Source organism: Rhipicephalus sanguineus, chromosome 2 (genome assembly GCF_013339695.2).
Source record: "Rhipicephalus sanguineus isolate Rsan-2018 chromosome 2, BIME_Rsan_1.4, whole genome shotgun sequence".
Classification (NCBI taxonomy): domain Eukaryota; kingdom Metazoa; phylum Arthropoda; class Arachnida; order Ixodida; family Ixodidae; genus Rhipicephalus; species Rhipicephalus sanguineus.
In genome coordinates this window covers 148841603-148858400 of record NC_051177.1, presented here as the reverse complement: position 1 = coordinate 148858400, position 16798 = coordinate 148841603, and the positions used below count along the sequence as shown (strand labels likewise).

General features: G+C 47.5%; 1 protein-coding gene and 1 long non-coding RNA gene across 2 annotated transcripts in view; one reads left to right on the top strand and one right to left on the bottom strand.

The window, feature by feature from the left end:
* The first annotated feature begins 8963 nt into the window (after nucleotides 1–8963).
* LOC119381960 (ubiquitin-like modifier-activating enzyme 1) overlaps nucleotides 8964–16798 on the top strand; it is a 9373-nt gene continuing 1538 nt past the window's right edge. Inside the window, exons 1-2 of the mRNA XM_049412951.1 lie at nucleotides 8964–9126; nucleotides 15145–15279. Coding sequence (XP_049268908.1) covers nucleotides 8980–9126; nucleotides 15145–15279 — 282 coding nt within the window. The 5' untranslated portion in view covers nucleotides 8964–8979. The remainder of the gene's footprint in view (nucleotides 9127–15144; nucleotides 15280–16798) is intronic.
* LOC125757511 (uncharacterized) lies at nucleotides 11888–13697 on the bottom strand. The gene is made up of 3 exons (XR_007415281.1): nucleotides 13565–13697; nucleotides 12304–12491; nucleotides 11888–12010 (listed from the first exon to the last, which is right to left on the bottom strand). It is a non-coding gene; the product is annotated as an uncharacterized LOC125757511 (long non-coding RNA).

The following is a 16798-nucleotide window of genomic DNA, read 5'->3' as shown; positions in this document are numbered from 1 at the left end:
AGAGGAATAAAGATAAAAATAGAGAAACAAGGAAGGCAGCCCAGCTCCGCACTTCCTTGGGGCTTGGCACCACTTGTGCAAAGATTTTTTTTTCTTGCACATTCAACTGCTCAAATCAAGTGATTTACAGTATCCAGGTGTCAGTATAGTGCGCCGTTTCTTGAATTCGATGAAATGCTCGGTTTAGCTGGCGCGATAAAGTGACACGTTGAGTATAGTGCCAGGTATACTGCATTGTGTGAACAGCGCTAAGCTCGCGAAAGAGATGGTGTATTGGTATTGTTTCATCATGAATTTAAACAGCGCACGAAATAAAAAAAAGAAACTGAGACTAAAGAAAGAGCGACACACACACACAACAAACACGTACTCGCAACTTTTTATTGATTTACTCATTATTACACATATAGGCACTTGACAATATAGAAATATAGATTCATGTGTACTTACGTTTGTCAAACATATAGACACGCAGCATTATATACATATATTTTCACGCGTGCCTATGTTTTGTCTATTTATTAGTAAGAATCCGGGAACCGTTTAGTTTCGAGTCAGTGCTTGTCTGTGTGTCGTTGTTTCTTTAGTTTCAGTTTCTTTTTGTGCGCTGTTTAAATTAATGATGAACGTGAATGAGTCTATGCATGCGCTGGCTCTGGCTGACAACTGACGACTTGCAGAAGACAGACCACGAGAGTGAAAGAACATCGACGGCTGAAGCACTAAAAGACGCCACGTCTGCATGTAACTGCCGTATCCGGGGAGACAGCATGTCCAAACGATTGTACGCAGCCTAAGAAATGCATTTGTTTTTCATCGTTTATTGTGGTAAAACGTGCTTCAAACAAGCACTAAATAGAAATTTGTTCGTTGTGAAGCCTGGTTATTAACAGTCACCTCCTTTATCAACACGAAAGTGTTTTATGCCGGGGTCCACCACGGCTACACTGACGTATTTCCGTCACGGATATGACATTGTAAAATATAAAGACTAACAAATGGCAAAGAAAGAAACTAGAAGAAAGGTTCCGTCACCGGGAGACGAACTTACGACCCCTCGCTCCGCAGCGCACGGCGCGAAGCGACTAGGCCACAGACGGCACATTCTTCGCCATGCTAACGGCGAGCTATTTATATACACCATTTGCTGGTGGCGGTACTCAGAGATCCGTGGTACATCAGCGTGTTTTCGTAATCACTAGCGACACGGCGCGAAGGGCTCGAAGAGCGCGCTTTAAAGATCGCCGCTCCACGCCTCGCGATGAGTGCTCGTCTCTACAGGGCGTGGTCGCTCGTGCGCGCTTATCTCGTGATGGCGGTGGTTGGTACGTCTTGTGCTCGTACTGTAAGTTTGCTTTGAGAACACGAAGATCACTTCGCTCGCTACAGCGGCCTTTTAGGGGCGAAGCACCTTATGCCGTGGGTCTGTCCATCCTCCGTTTGTAGGTTTGTTTGTAGTAGCCACCTCTAGTTCGTGAGAAGCGCGCGTTCTGGTATGCAGTAGAAGAAGAAGACGACGTTGACGAGTGAGACTCTCGTGCGTGTTCGCTTGTGTGGCATTCTTTCTTCTTTACTGCGCGCGTTCTGGTATGCAGTAGAAGAAGAAGACGACGTTGACGAGTGACACTCTCGTGCGTGTTCGCCTGTGTGGCGTTCTTTCTTCTTTACTACGTCCCGTATTTTCAACGACACCCGAATACAACATTTCAGAAGTAACGCGCCATGAGGCTCTCTCTTGGCACGCTTTCTCTTTAGCTCGGAGTCGCCAGATGGAAGACAAGGCTGCGGAACGGAGGACACGGAAGGCGGCGGCAGCGCGCGCTCGCAGACAGAATCCTGAGGTGAGAGCCCGCGAGGCCGAAGCGGCACGTCGACGCCGCGAAGCAGATTCCGCCGTTCAAGGCCGCGAAGCCGAAGCTGCTCGACAAGCTGCACGGCTGCGGCGAGAAGACCCCGCCGTTCGAACCCACGAGGCCGAAGCTGCTCGACAAGCTGCACGGCTACGGCGAGAAGACCATCCGAGGGACGTGTATAGACCTGGTATTTTCTAATTTCCAGTTGCAACCCGTACAAGAACCGCTGTCCCTTCACTTCATGGACCATAAAGCCGTGATAATGAAGGGACAACGCAAGCCAAGCATAATCTAATTAAGAAAAATAAAAGTTTCATGTTTGTAATATACACACAGTGTTTCTCACTCTTCATATGATGATTGATGGGGCGTTACACAGAACATTCACGGTTTACCGATGATTCTCTCCGGAGCTTCGCCCCACTCATCATCATTCACCACGTGGATATGCTGTGATTTTTTTTTTTTTTGAGAAAGGAGCGCGCTGCTCACACAGAAATAAGTTACAACTGTGACAGTTCGCATTCATCCTGTGTATGTTCGTTCCGTGCGTCCTTTCTGCTTGAGCAGCGCGTTGCAAGTTTCGAGCGGCTTGCCGTTATTCGCGTGACATTACAAGTTTTTGCTATAGCATTCATTCCTTCGCCTTTGGGCGCCACAAACGCTCAACTACATCTGTTAAGACACGTTTGACTTTCGTGTTATAACGATTCCTATGACAGAGAGATCAGCCATGTTTTTTCCCTTTCTTTTTTCGCTCTATTTGTAGTATGGAAGATATGAAAGGTCAATGGGCGTTAAACACTGTCGCTGTTGAATGTGTTGGCACCGACTGCTAAAAAGTTATTTGTTCTTGGACAAATCATTGTCGCTTATTTGCAATGGCGTAGTAGCGAGTGGATGGTTAGATGGGCTCAACGTGGAGAACGCGGTCGATAACTGTAGAGGCAGCTCTTGTATTACCAGCAATTCGCTAAACTCGGCTGCCAGTGGGAATGCGACGCCTAAAGTCGCCATCGCATTCGCTTGACAGCTTTGTTTTAGGGTAATCTCAAAAATGTGTCATACCTTCTTCGTGACACTCGAGGATTATCTAATGACCGGACTTCGTCGTCGGCACAGTACTCCTGATCACCGCAAATTTGCGAGTTTAATCGCTCCATCTATATTCTGCACAGCGATCGACCATATCAAAAATCTAAATACAATTCTGGCGTTTCACGTACCAAATTTACAGTATGATTATGAGGCACGCCGCAGTTAGTGATTCCGGATTAATGTCCACCACGTGGAGTTCTTTAGCGTGCACTTCACTCTAAGTACACGGGTATTCTTGCATATCGCCCCCGTCAAAATGCGACGGCCGTCGCCGGTAATACACTCCTAATCAGGCCCAGGATAAAATGCTGGCTATATAGCCATGAAACTAGATGAAAAAAGACTGGTTTCCTTGCTCTATCTAGCACTTTATGCAGGACATAATTAAGAGTGCAGAACTCGCATCATCGAGCATAGCAAGATCGAATGTATCCCTCTATCTGGCCTGCATAGAGTTAATATGACGGACCTATTCCATACGATCTTTGCTTAACGTGTTTCCTGTAATCTTCAGTTATATCTTCACTCCACTTTTGATATCTAATGAATGCTGCAGTGTTTCCTGCATCCTAAAAAGTTTTGCCTGTGATCCTATTTCCATCTTTCGCAGTGTGGCCCTTAAATGGGTACTGACACAAACATTTTCTATTGTCGTTGCTTTGCGTCAGATGAAAGGTCAAGCCCTCAAGAGCCTAGAAAAGGTAGCGCTAAGCGCGAGTGCACCCTGAAAAAATAATTACAGTATGTTTTTAAAAGATAGTTTCGGTTCCTACTGTACCCTGACGTCACGACACGGTATGAGCTTCTCGTCACGTGCTCGCACAATATATAATGACGTTCCATGGCCGCTCCGCACCGTGGCTATGTTGGTGACGCTGACGCACAAGACGCGCAAACAACCATCTTGGAAGTTTTGGCCTAACGTCATCACAACTAGCCAGACTGCTGCGTGAAGTCACCAGAATTGGCACTGTAGCCTGATGTCAAGCTAGTGTCGATGCCGGTAGGTGTGCCATGGAAAAACTGACTTTAATATCAAAATAACATATCAGCATTTCCTGAGCTTCACACTTGCTCAGAACGGTCTCTACGTACAGGAGATTTGTATGGCAGAGTAAACTCGCCTTTGAAAAAATGTGTCAGTACCCATTTAACATTTTTGCAAAACTCCCTCTCCTTCTGTATTTAGTTGGTCGGTGCTGGCCGACAGCCGTGAATGCATATTGTAGTGAACGAAAGACAGACACAACACCCATTTCTTGGGCAAGCTGTTCTATTCTCTCTTCGTCTTCCTCTGCCTCCTGCATGCTGCTCGCGCGCCCGTAGCCCAGCGTCGTTCTTGGTCATCACACTCGCCATGACTGCGAGCGCGGTGGGCTGCCGACAATGTATCTGGTGGGCGGCACTGACTGTTTCGGAGTTGCCGGACTCGGCCACGCTGGAAATTCGCCAGGAAATTTGCAAGATATAGTTCCGGTGGCCGACACTTGCTATGTCGCTGTAGACGCTGGGGCTTGGCTTGAACTTTCGCCCATGACCACTCCGGGGGACGACATTGACTGTGTCGCGGTGATCTACAACCTCGGCCACGCTGCCACTTTGCAGGGAAAACTGTCTCATTCTCCTCTGGTGGACGGAGTTGGCAGTTTCCCGGTAGTCGAAGTTTTCTGATATGTTGCGGCTTGCCGAAGAATTTTTTCGGCGACGGTTCTTGCGGGCGGTTCTGGCTGCCGGCATGGTCGCAGGTTCATCGCGCAACGCTGGCCTTTGGGCCACATTTTGGAGAAAAATGGAGGGAAATGGTGTATCTGTTAACGCAACTTGCTGCACCAGACGCGGCCGTCTGCGCAATTTGCAGCGGGTCGAGGGGCGTCTGGGTGTTCTACTGCGTCAACGTGGGGTCAGCTTCCCACTTTGACCTACGACATGGCTTGTGCTCTTGCAGCGTTGTTACTTTGGGGCTCCCTGACGTTCTCAAGCCAGTAATTCGTGAAGCCGCGCTGCGTGCAGCCGGAACATCATCGTCACAAGCTGTTTCAAGAGCAAGACACTTGTGCTGTGCGGCAGGTCATCAATGAAGACAGTATGAGAAGTGCCAAAGGCCTTGGTGTCTTCTGGAGAGGCGTCTTTTAGCGAGTTGGTAACGCTCTCGCGTTCAGCCAGTGAATGCTTTAAAGCGTGCAGATCCGCCTCCGTCTGGTCCAGGAGGATCTTGGTGAAATCCGCTGACATGTGGGTTTCATTACGTGCTAAAACGTCCAGTACGACGGGGGCCGGTGCCTCCAAGTGCTCAAGCTATGGCAAGCATGGGGGCAGATTTTCCAATAGGTGTGGATGGAAAACGCTCTCGGACATTGGCAGGGATGTTCTGGCACCGGTTGCCGAGGCAGAGACGCAGCACAGCTTTAGTCCGGTGTTTGTGCCAGACCCAACTGCGTAGCTGTCTACCGGTAAGCTGCAGTGCAGAGTGGCAGCCTCGAGGTGAGGCCCCTTTTGAGCTCCGTCCTCGGTGGAGATCGAGTTGGACTCGCTGGAGACAAGGGAATCCGGCTGAAAGCGGATATTAGTGCTGCACAGCATTCTGGCCACGACTGTTGCTTGATGCGGTCATAGTTGTGCCATGCCTTGGCTGCATCTCGGAGATGGTATATGGCAACGAGCCTTTTATGATAGTCAGACCAGGCATGACAAGAGCCGAGCTAATTAACGGTGTCTATCCAGGCGTCGGCATCCTCTTGGAATCCGCTGAACACCGGTAGTTCCCGAACAGCCGGCGATGGCAAGGCGGCAGGACGGAACACGGAGCTAACGATGCCAAGAAGTCGAACTGGTACGACAGTTGCAAGATGGCCAACGTAAGCTCCTCGACGCTGTCCGGTGAGAAGCCCGAAGAGACAGGGTTGACGTCCGATAAGTATGTAGCGGTCGCCGCACGCATGGCGGCGATATCCGCGAGCAAAGAAGCCTGGACGGCGTCCCTTGGGAGCTCGGATGTTGACAGAGTACTGGGAACGGGATTTAGGCCATGAGAAGCGTGAACGGCATTCTCAATGGTCAGGAGTCCGTGCGCAATCTTGCCGTGAGGTGGTAGCATGGTGTCCGTCAGGTTGTGCCCTCGAACCACAGAGGAGGCATGGACGCCGTCCACTGGTGGTGTGATGGGCAGCTGAAGTGGCTGTCGGGTCGATGACTCCATCGCAAGGAAGTGTGGATGGCGTTCCTTAGCCGGAGGGACCCGAGAAGCCGAGACCGACGTCGTGCAGCTCCAACCTCGAAGTGAGGGTTCCCCAACGATTTGTGGCTGCGTCATTCGCTTTTCGGAATTGGTACATACTTAACTATTCCGAAGTAGACGCAGGACGATAGTGAGAATCATAGAGGACGCTACGACAGAGTTCAATTCACCGACTACCAATAACCAAGGAATTGGCCCTATATCTTCTTTAATTTCATCGCTGTCCCTTGCAGCTAAAATGGGCTCCAGCCCCCATTTATACTTTCCTACGGGCTCTTGCCCCCGTTGTGATTCACATCGCTTGTACTATTTTTTCTAGTAAATGTGTTCGCGAATGCTTTCGCATTTGTCTGACATTCACACTTCTTCCTGCGCAGGAAAAAGCGGCACAGTCTGGCTCATCGGAACAGAAACCACCGGACATTGACGAGAACCTCTACTCGAGACAGCTGTAAGTTGACAATTTAGACCACGTGTGACGTTTGTTCGGCTGAGAGAGCCGACGTCTGCCTGGCTTTTGTGAGCGAACGAAATGTAATGACCAATTGAGTATAGACAGCCCCAGGCATTTTTCCGGCGACAAATGCTGCGCTTCGCATACGCACTTAAATATGCGTTCATGCCGTGTGAAGTGTGTTTTCACCACATCCTACTTCTACTCATTCCGTGGTATTTACTGTTGCAAATGTTTTATTGTTGTTATTGAACACATGAGCACTCTGACTGTACACAAATGAAAACGTGCCTTTTCACTGTTTGGGATGGTGTTCTAGTGCTTGCGACGCCAACTTGCTATAATGCCTCGCGAAGAACGTGGAAAATAGAGCGTCCAAATGCATCGCGGCGGATAGGTCGGCCTGCATAATGTGCTCTTACTCCTATGTTATTTCAATGAAGCTGCTTTGGCGCAGTGGTGAGAACCCTCAATTTGAGCAAACCGGGATGTCCTGCGATGGAACGTTACACCCGCAGAATATGATGTATATTTATGTTCAGGGAAGTTTCGAGATCGAAGCGAACACTCGTTTCTAGGCCGGATTGTCAAAGAGGTATAACTGTACAAAAGACAGAAAATTTTCGTTGGTTAATTTGTACTATTTGTGGATGTTGTGAAGTTGACCTGACGCTGAAGTTGCACTGGCACTGTGCGGATGGTAACATGGGGCTGGACAGGAATATCGAATCTGGAAGAGGCATACGTTTTCACAAAAGTGAGTGTACTGTCCTTTATATGTGAACTTGAGTCGTCGCAATTACTTGCATTTTGAACTGCTCATATTTCTATGCTTATATATGTTCCGTGGAAGGAAACACATTGGGGCAGTGCATTTTATTGCGATAGCAATTATATGGACAGTCTCGACGGGTTCTTGCCGTCGCCGTCATGTCCTTCCGGTATGAAGACCAAATTGATAAGATCCCCCCGCGCATTGTATGTACTACCGCGGGTAAAAGAGCGCGAGCGGGGGCGACGAACGCGGCCGAAGCAGAGTTCAAACGAGCTGGCCCATTCCCGTCGCTCGGAGGGTGCATGCGATAACATCACCCCGCTCGGGAGGCCTGCTGTCGAAGCAGACAGGAAACGCCCCGCCCGTATTTAACGAGCCTTAAAAGACGCGAAGACGCGAGGAGGCGGAGGGGGGGAGTGTCGCGCGAGGAGCAACTTTGAACTTTCAATCTAAGGGCGCGGTCGCGATCGCTGGCGCGCGCGCTATCTCGAAAGCCATCACAGCGGGCGGCTCGTATACCCTTCTACGTTCTGCGCTCTCAACGCGAAGTGACTATGCGGAGAGCATCGGTCCCTGGAGCGGCCGTATTCTCTTACACCAGAGTTTTGTAGTTACGCGAGATCGGATACAAAACAGTTAGCTGCCAGCCTCACTTCGTGTAACACTACAATTTGACGCTATCGCATTCATTGCATCGCCATTGCGGCGAAACTGTTACTTTCTTCCCATCCAACTGATTGTAATACCTTCTATAAACTTACGGGCAACTTGGGGTGCCTTAATAACGACTATGAGCACTTCTTGCGTCGACGCCTCATTAGGTAGTTTTGTGAGCTTTTTAGCGACGGTACCAGGCTCGTCAAACCGCATTATGAACCTCTTCAACTTAGAACAACCAAACATCACCACGCCGATACTTATGATCAAAACGGGGTTAAATTGTCTCCATTATACACAAAATCTGCGTCTTGTGCAGCGTGTAGAGACAATATACGTTGCCTCACGGAACGTGATCTAAGTTTTTCTTATGCTCCACGAGCTTACAAGTGGCTACTCGTAACCGCTAGTTGTGCCTAAACGTAAAAGAAGTGTGTAATGTGATGGCGACACTGGAGACAAGCCGACTTTTAAAATTATTACTATTATTATTGCATAGGCTTAGCTTTGTGATGTTCAAACAGAGACGGAGGGTAGGGGGTACAAGGTTTGTGTGCTAGCTGAGCTACCTGTGCATTGTCGGACGCACGAAAATAAGTAAGTCGTTGTTGTAACCAATACCTGCAAGTTCATTTACACATGGCTAATTACAAAAGTGAGCTATATCTCTGCGGAACAAAATGTCGGTAGTTGGATATTCTTATGGTTTGCGGCCTGGAGAATTGGGGATCGAGATGGGGGAGAGGGTTGTACTTCCGTGTGGGCCGATTCAGAGCCTCCCTCCTCTCCTTAGCGATGCATAACCGTCTTGGTACGTCTTTGAAACTGGAAGTATACACTCCCGCCCACACACATAACACAAGTCACACACGACTCGTGTTCCAGCTATGTACTCGGGCGCGAAGCCATGGCCCGCATGGCCCAGTCGGACGTCCTCATTTCGGGCATGGGAGGCCTGGGTGTTGAGATCGCCAAGAACATCATCCTGGCCGGCGTCAGGTCTGTCACCATTCATGATGAGGCAGTGTGCACCGCGGGGGACCTCTCGTCTCAGGTGAGAAACAGCACTGCCAACTTTATTTTTCAATATAATTGTTACTGTGTTGTAACCCAAAACCACGATATGATTATGGGAGACGCCCTACTGGAGCGCTACAGAACATTCGGCAACCTGGAATTCTTTAACGTGCACCTAGGTCTAAATATACTCGCCGTGGTTGCTTAGTAAGTGGGGTGTCACGTTGCTAAGCCCGAGGGTGTGGGTTCGATTCCCAGCCACGACGTCCCTTTTTCGATGGGAGCAAAATGCAAGGAACACCCGTGTGCTTACAGGCGTACTTTAATTAACATCAGATGCTAGAAAATATTGCGGAGTCACCCACTCGGCGTGCCTCATGATCACATGGTTATTTTGGCACGTAAAACCCCAGAAATAAGTCTAAGTACACGGGCCTCTAGCATTTACACTCCATTTAAATGCGGCCGTTGCGGTCGGGATTCGATCCCGCGACTTTCGGGTCAGCAGTCGAGCACCATAGCCACTAGACCACGGCAGCGGATTATTGCTCATTTTTTAAGCGTGTCGCTGTAATGAGACAAAGTTAACAAACAGATCGCTCAATTTTCGCTTTGTAGTTCTAGAGGCCTATAAATTCCCGCTAACACTGCTGACTAAATTTCAAATAATACAAAAGTTTTCGGAGCACTAAACAACATTGATTAGCACGAAGGGCGTAACCTATACCACTCGAAACGTATCGCTTTATTGTAGTGTCCCTACATCTGTGCGTATACCTGATAGTTGAGCAACTAACTAAAACTCAATAGTGAACGGCACATTGCATTTACGATGCATACTGCAATGGACGAATTGTGGCCGTCGAGTTTTCAAGGTGTATCCAATTGTAATGAAATGTGTGAGGGTGGCGCGTATTTTCAGACATAGACGCACCAGCATGCATTAAAGCCGCACTTTCGTTCCAGTTAATCGCGTAATAAAACGCACTTCTGTTCATTGCAAATCTAAAGCAGATATAGAACGGCCGCGTATTTCGACGCATGGTTTAGGAGTAAATATCTCGGAACTAGTGTCACCCTGAAAATTCCTTGCTAGTGTATACGCCTTGCGAACTCACCGGCTACAGTTCGTAAATTACAATATGTTTCCCTAAAGAAATTATAAAGTAAATAAATGGTCCTTTTATATCAGTTGGTCAATAAAGTATTTGGGTTCATCGCGCAAACAGTATGCACCGTTTGAAGTAATCGAGCTAAATGTCTGCAATAAGGCTGCCATGGACAATGAAAAAAATTTCACCATCTCCCACTAAAGGGAACCATGTGTGGATGCGAAGGAGCGCATGGGTCGACTTAAAGTTCCGTTCATCACGGGCACCTTGCCCGATGTTAACGCGTCCTTGCACGTGGAGCACACCATGAATTCACTGTAGTTGCTGTTACTCGCCCCGAACTCTTGTTGGAGCACGCCACGCGGATTCATCGCGCGTCTGCAGAATCTCGTTCGCCGACGCCATCACGTGATTGCTGAGAGAGTGTAAGGGGGAGAGACCACAGCGTCTTACCCAGCCCCTTACACAGGCCCGAACGCGCTAGCGCGTGCCAGCACACGTGGTTTTGTCTGCGTCACGCCAAGCTACACTCTAAGAAAAAAAATTACAGCATATCCACGGGTGAATGATGAAGAGCTTGGGCGAAGCTCCTGAAGCAATCATGGTTACACCATGAAATGTTCAGTGGTTTCGCCCAGCAGTAATCAAAGCGATACGCCGCTTTGATTACTGCTGCGCTCGCTTGGCGGCTGCCTCTCGAGCTCGCACCTCGGCATCCTGCCGACAAGCACGAGACGCAGCGGCCTTCCGCACCCGGCGCTCCTCGTCGTCCATGGTCCGCCAAGCAGTACGATCCGGCAAGCGCACTCCTCCACGTACGGCGACGATCAAGCAGAATGAGAGATAACGGGCGCAGCAGCCAATCTGAGAGCAGCGGCACCTATAACGCCATCTAGCGTGCATTCACCCAACCGCCATATTGCACACATCTCTATGGGACAGCGCCATCTAGTATATCGTCACCCAACTGCAGTTTGCATGCATCTCTATGGGACAGCGCCATCTATTGAATGATACGGGAGACGCGACGGCGGGGAAACGCCGGACCGAGCGACGACCGACCAGGTGATGCTATAAGGAGCTTCGCCCCTAAAAAAAGTGTATACGTGGCTCTTTTCGGAGAGTTTTGATTTGCCACGTATAGGACGCTCTTTAAAGAGTCACGGTGACTCTTTTGGTGGGTCAGTGTCGGCGCGCTCTAGGAGAGTTCCCTGACGCTCAAGGAAGGGTGGTAGGACTCTTATCCGAAGGATCACGTTACCACTTATAGGGAGTCAGACGACTCTTGCCGGTAACACTCCTACGGGGGTCAAGTGACCCATACCGAAGCGTCAAGCGACTCCACAACTATCTTAAGCTACTCATTTGACCCTTGCTCTACTTTTGCGCGACTACTGTTGAAAATAGTGAAGTATTCATTTTAGGCAAGTCCAATAATACTTGCCATTCTGCCCAGCGGCTGCAAAAAAAGAATAGTTCAATTTTAGCATTATTTGAATAAAACTCGTCAAAACAACACACCTTTTGCAGCAAAGTAATATAGAAAGTGCGAAAAGATGGTCTATGATTGTCAATTAAGAAGTTTAGGTATTCCTCATTTACATGCTTGTATGAGTATAGCCAACTAAAATGTGTGACTGATGTGCATAGTGTCATATGGTGCAAAATAAACTGCAGAAATCGGCATAATGTTTAAATCTTTATTCCTTATGATCAAGAATAAATCAAAGTGGTGACGGCTGGAGGCATCAGACTTGTGACTTGCTAGGCTGTCGCTCCTGTTCAGCGTGAGCACCATAAAAACGGTATCTGAAAAGCAGAAGGTGATATTACGATGAGAAAATGAAATTGCAGTAAAAGTTTGCCAAATCTACACCATATTTAGTTCACACGTACATAATGAAGGCTCACAACAAAACAACAAATGCAAACAGGCATGGTAAGGAGCCAAGTTTTTTGCCGTTATCGTGTAAAACACAACTTGCAAATAGTAGCTTTTGTAACGCGTCACTTGGCGACAAACGTGCAGCACAAGATCATGTGAGCCTCTTTTAAACAATAAACGAAATTGGTTTAAGCTCCTTTGCGTGGGTACCACTCACCTCTTTTCCTACGTCGTCTTGTCCAACCAAAGGAAATGTAGGATCGACGGCCTCGTTCGGTTGACAGGGCGAACGCCGCTGTTGATTTTTCCATCACGAGCGGTGAGGCGCCAGACCAAGCGACACCTTCGTTTCCCCGAGTGTGGCTGTCAACTGGAGTGAAGAGGCGGGAGAAGTGATTCGGGATTCTGGGAATAACCACTACATGCACACTGCTTATTTGTATTTAAAACCACCCTTTGTTCAACAAACCGTTACTGTACACACATCTGACACGAGTGTTTCGTTCGAAATAATTTCCTAACGAAAACAAATTTTCACGTAAAAGGCAGCGGGAACATCGTTTCGCAATAGGCACTGGCTATGCACGAATGAACGCACTTCTTTTTATTTATTTATTTATTTATTTATTTATTTATTTATTTATTTATTTATTTATTCATGATACCTCACAGGGCCCAATAGGGCATTGAGTAAGGCATCAAGGTATTTCTGAGAAATCGCTTCAAAATTTGGTTTCAGAATAAGCACGGCTTTGCGCCAGCATATTCCGACACCCAAGCACATCCTCCGGTAGTCAGGGGCACGCCGTGAGCGGTTACTGACCGCATGTTTTACAAACGTAACCCATCCTTAAATACTCAGCAAACACATTCGAGTACGAGCGCCCGAACGACACCCAGTGCGCGCGGACGCCGTCTACGTCGAGATCATGCATGTCATATGCTAGAAATAGCGCACATCACTCCCACAATCACGTACGCTCACTTGATTCTGTTATAGAGTCATCGCAGATGTTGGCAAACCAGAAAACAGCAAACAAAAACAAAGGAAGAAAGTGCACGGCGGCGACCGCAAGAACGCGCGCCGTCGAAAGTCTCTAGCTTTTTCGCCTTACCGGCGAGGCGTGTCCAACTTAAGTGACTAACGCGGACGTGCTGGAAGCATCCTACTATAACTGCACCTCAAGCTACCGTCTTTAAGCCAAGAAAAACCATAATATATAGTTCGTCTAAGCGTTCTGTGGACGGGCTTTTCTTTTCACGTTCCCACGCGCGGAAGCACGCTGCACACTCAAGGTTGATGGAAATGTTGTTATGAAGTAGACTAAAGCGCATCTCAAAACGACATCTTGCACCTCCAACAGTGCAGACACAATCGCAGGCTGCTGTTGGAAATGGCTGGCAGATAACTTCCGCAGAGCTGCTGCAGACGCCCAGCTAAAGCTGCATAATTATACCTACGAAAGCAGTACACTCACCGTTAACGGGCGCACGTTGTCCGTGTCCGCAGCTCCATGAATATTCCGCCCTCCAAGCGTGACTTCGAGCACGGAGCCTGGCGTCAACGCCACCGAAGATGCGCATTTTTGTTCAATCACAAAACTGCACGACAGGCAAGACGCAACCGGCGCTACCGACGCAACGCATTTCAAGAGACCGAGCAGACAGAGAGGAGGCCGAGGCGCGGCGCCAGCCCGGTGGTTCCGTCGGCGATCCACCGCGCCAGAAAGGCGCCGAACGGCAAACACGCGATACGTATGGCGTATACGACGGCGCCTTCATCACGGAAGCCAATCGAAATGAGCTTCGGGAGAGTCCCGTGACTCCAGCCGAAATTCTAACTCTCTTTCTCTTCAGCTACCTTCCAAAAGGGGTCAAATGGACACCCAAAGAGAGTCACGCGGCCGTGACCCTCTTTTGACTCTTTTTTTTTTCTTAGAGTGTAGGACAGCATACGGCAGCCCGGGCCCCTAAAGTGCTCTGCACGTATCATCATGAAGGCGGTCGAATAACAAGACGAAGAAGACTCCTCCTTGGCGCGAGCGCGCACTGTGCACGTATCATCATCAAGGCGGTAGAAGAACAAGACGAAGAAGACTTCTCCTTGGCGCGAGCGCGCGCTCAATATGTTACAGAGGGCTATGGTAGGTTTTAGAAAGCGGACAGTCGCCAATGGAACTACGGACAAAGCCCAGCGCAAAAGCTGCTTCGCATCTAATTATCATCATCATCGTAATCGTCATTGTCAGTACAAGCCTATTTTAATATCCAGTGCAAGACGAAGGCTTTTCCCAACGACATTCTATTCACCCTGCTCTGCGCGAGCTTATTCCGTTTTATACCTGCGAATTTCTAATTTAACTCTTTATTTCTATTTTCCTCTATACATAATTGGTCTGTAAGTCTCTATTCTTTTTATTGTCTATAAAACGTTTATTGCCTTGAAAATGATACCTGCTATGGAATTTTTCAGGAGCAGTTCTCGTAATTTTGAAAGAAATGTTCTGTAACGATTTGTTAATAATGGTATTGTGGCAAAATATTCGCTTTATGTATACATATAAAGGCTTTGTGAGTCCTTAATAATAATTCTCACTGAAAGAAGTTCTTTTAGCGTCAAAGCGCAACGTTAAACCACACGCTAATATATCGCTAATGGATGTGTTCGAAGCATCGGCAACCGCTTAAATATTGAAAGCCCAGGGCAGTGTCGAGTACTGTAAACAGGTTGTTCAGTAGTATGTGGCCTTCACGCTCACCCCTGTCTGAACCTTGTAACCCACGGACTTAACGAACGAAATGAGAACATCGAAACAATCGCAGGTGTAACGCTTATTTCATGGGTTACTGCTACATGTTTTTAATGTAACTCATAAAGGACGTCCGTAACCTACCTTGTCTTAGCAGCTAGACCATGGACTTAACGAATGAAATCAGAACTTTGAAACAATACCCGTTTTAACCCTTGTATCATGGGTCGCTGGTATACATGATTTATCGAGCCTCTCTACTGTACATTACGCCAGCAGCGTTCGCTTGATGGTTTCATTTGTTCCAGTATTTCCTCGGCGAAGATACCATAGGCGAAAACCGGGCAAGCGCATGCGAGGCTTCCCTGGCACAACTGAATCAGTACGTCCAGGTGAAAGCCCATACGGAACCGCTGACCAATGATTTCCTGAAAAAATTCACTGTGAGTGTCTACCGTTGCTTTCAATAATATAAAGCAGCGTCATCTTACGAAGCATGAAGAGCGAAGCGCCTTTTTAAGAAGTACTGCTAACCTGTAGGAGTATATATGAAAAAAAAATTCAGAAGGACGCTTACGCAAGCAGTTTTTGCGTTTGTGCTTTACACTTAAGCTTCTTTCTTTTCTTTTTCTCTTTACGTAAGGGGAGTTATTTGGCTAACGATGTTTTTTTTTTGTCTTAGTTATTCAAGGTCATTCGAGATCTTTAGCCATGGCAATTCATAGTCCTGAGTTTTAGCGAAAAGAAAACAGCGCGATTCTTTCAGACGGGGACAGTGGTAAAGGAAACGACACGTACAAGCGCTGACTTTCAACACTGATTAATATCACATTCTCTGGCGTAACTTAACCTAAGACCTTTTTGCATCATCTTGGTAGTTTTTAATGAGTAACTCCCTTACAATTTCGACGTCACGTAAAATTAAAGAAAACATTAAATAATAATGTTATTAATGAATGCCAGCCAGTTGCCAATTGAATGTCAGCGCTTGTACGTGTCGTTTCCTTTACCACTGTCCCCGTCTGAAAGAATCGCGTTGTTTACTTTTCAATATGCATAACAAGCTAGTCCAAAGCGTCACTTTACTGAGTCAGTTGTGTCCTCACAGCAACAGGTTTTGGGCCTCGTATATCACCTTCATTGTTGTAACTTAACCTAACACGTTTTGGTCATTTTGGTAGTTTGTAATTTGTAACTCCCTTACAATTTCGACGTCACCAAAAATTAAACGAAACATTGAATAAAAACGTTATTTAAAAAAATTATGGAAAGCTCACTTGTGCGTATATCAACAGGTGTTTGGCCGGATGCATCACGGGTGTTCAAACGTTAGAGTGGCTTAAGACCAATTTCGATTAATCCTAACAATACTTTATTACTTTAAATTTTACTTATTTATATGGCATACTGGTGCAATAAACGCTGGAACGTCGGTCGTAGTATGCGATACCTCACCTACGTGAAGTGCGCCGCCATTCTTTTTTTTGTTCGTTTCAACTCAGCAGTTGCGTATCACTGTGTTACTGTATGCTACATTTATGCAGGCAGCATTTTGTAGCACTAATGCTGTCTTATAGGCTGGTCATGTTTCCATTGCTTGTTTGTCACTGCAGTGCATTGCGTTATTGCTCAGCAATTATGTCGCAATCAGCCCACATCCCCTCTATAACACACTCGGAGCCATAGGTCGGCAAAAAATGTGCAGCTCACTCAGACTGACTCATGAAATATATTTTACCCTTTGAGCTCACTCGGACTCAGACTCACCAAAATTTTCCTCAACCGAACTCATTCGGACCTCAGACTCACTGAAATGTTCTTAGCGGACTCACTCGGACTCAGACTCACTGAAATGTTTCTTAGCCGGACTCACTCGGACTCAAACTCACCAACATGTTGCTCAGCCAAGACTCACTCAGACTCGCACTCACGGCTCTATCGTGAGTCTGAGTGAGTCGAATC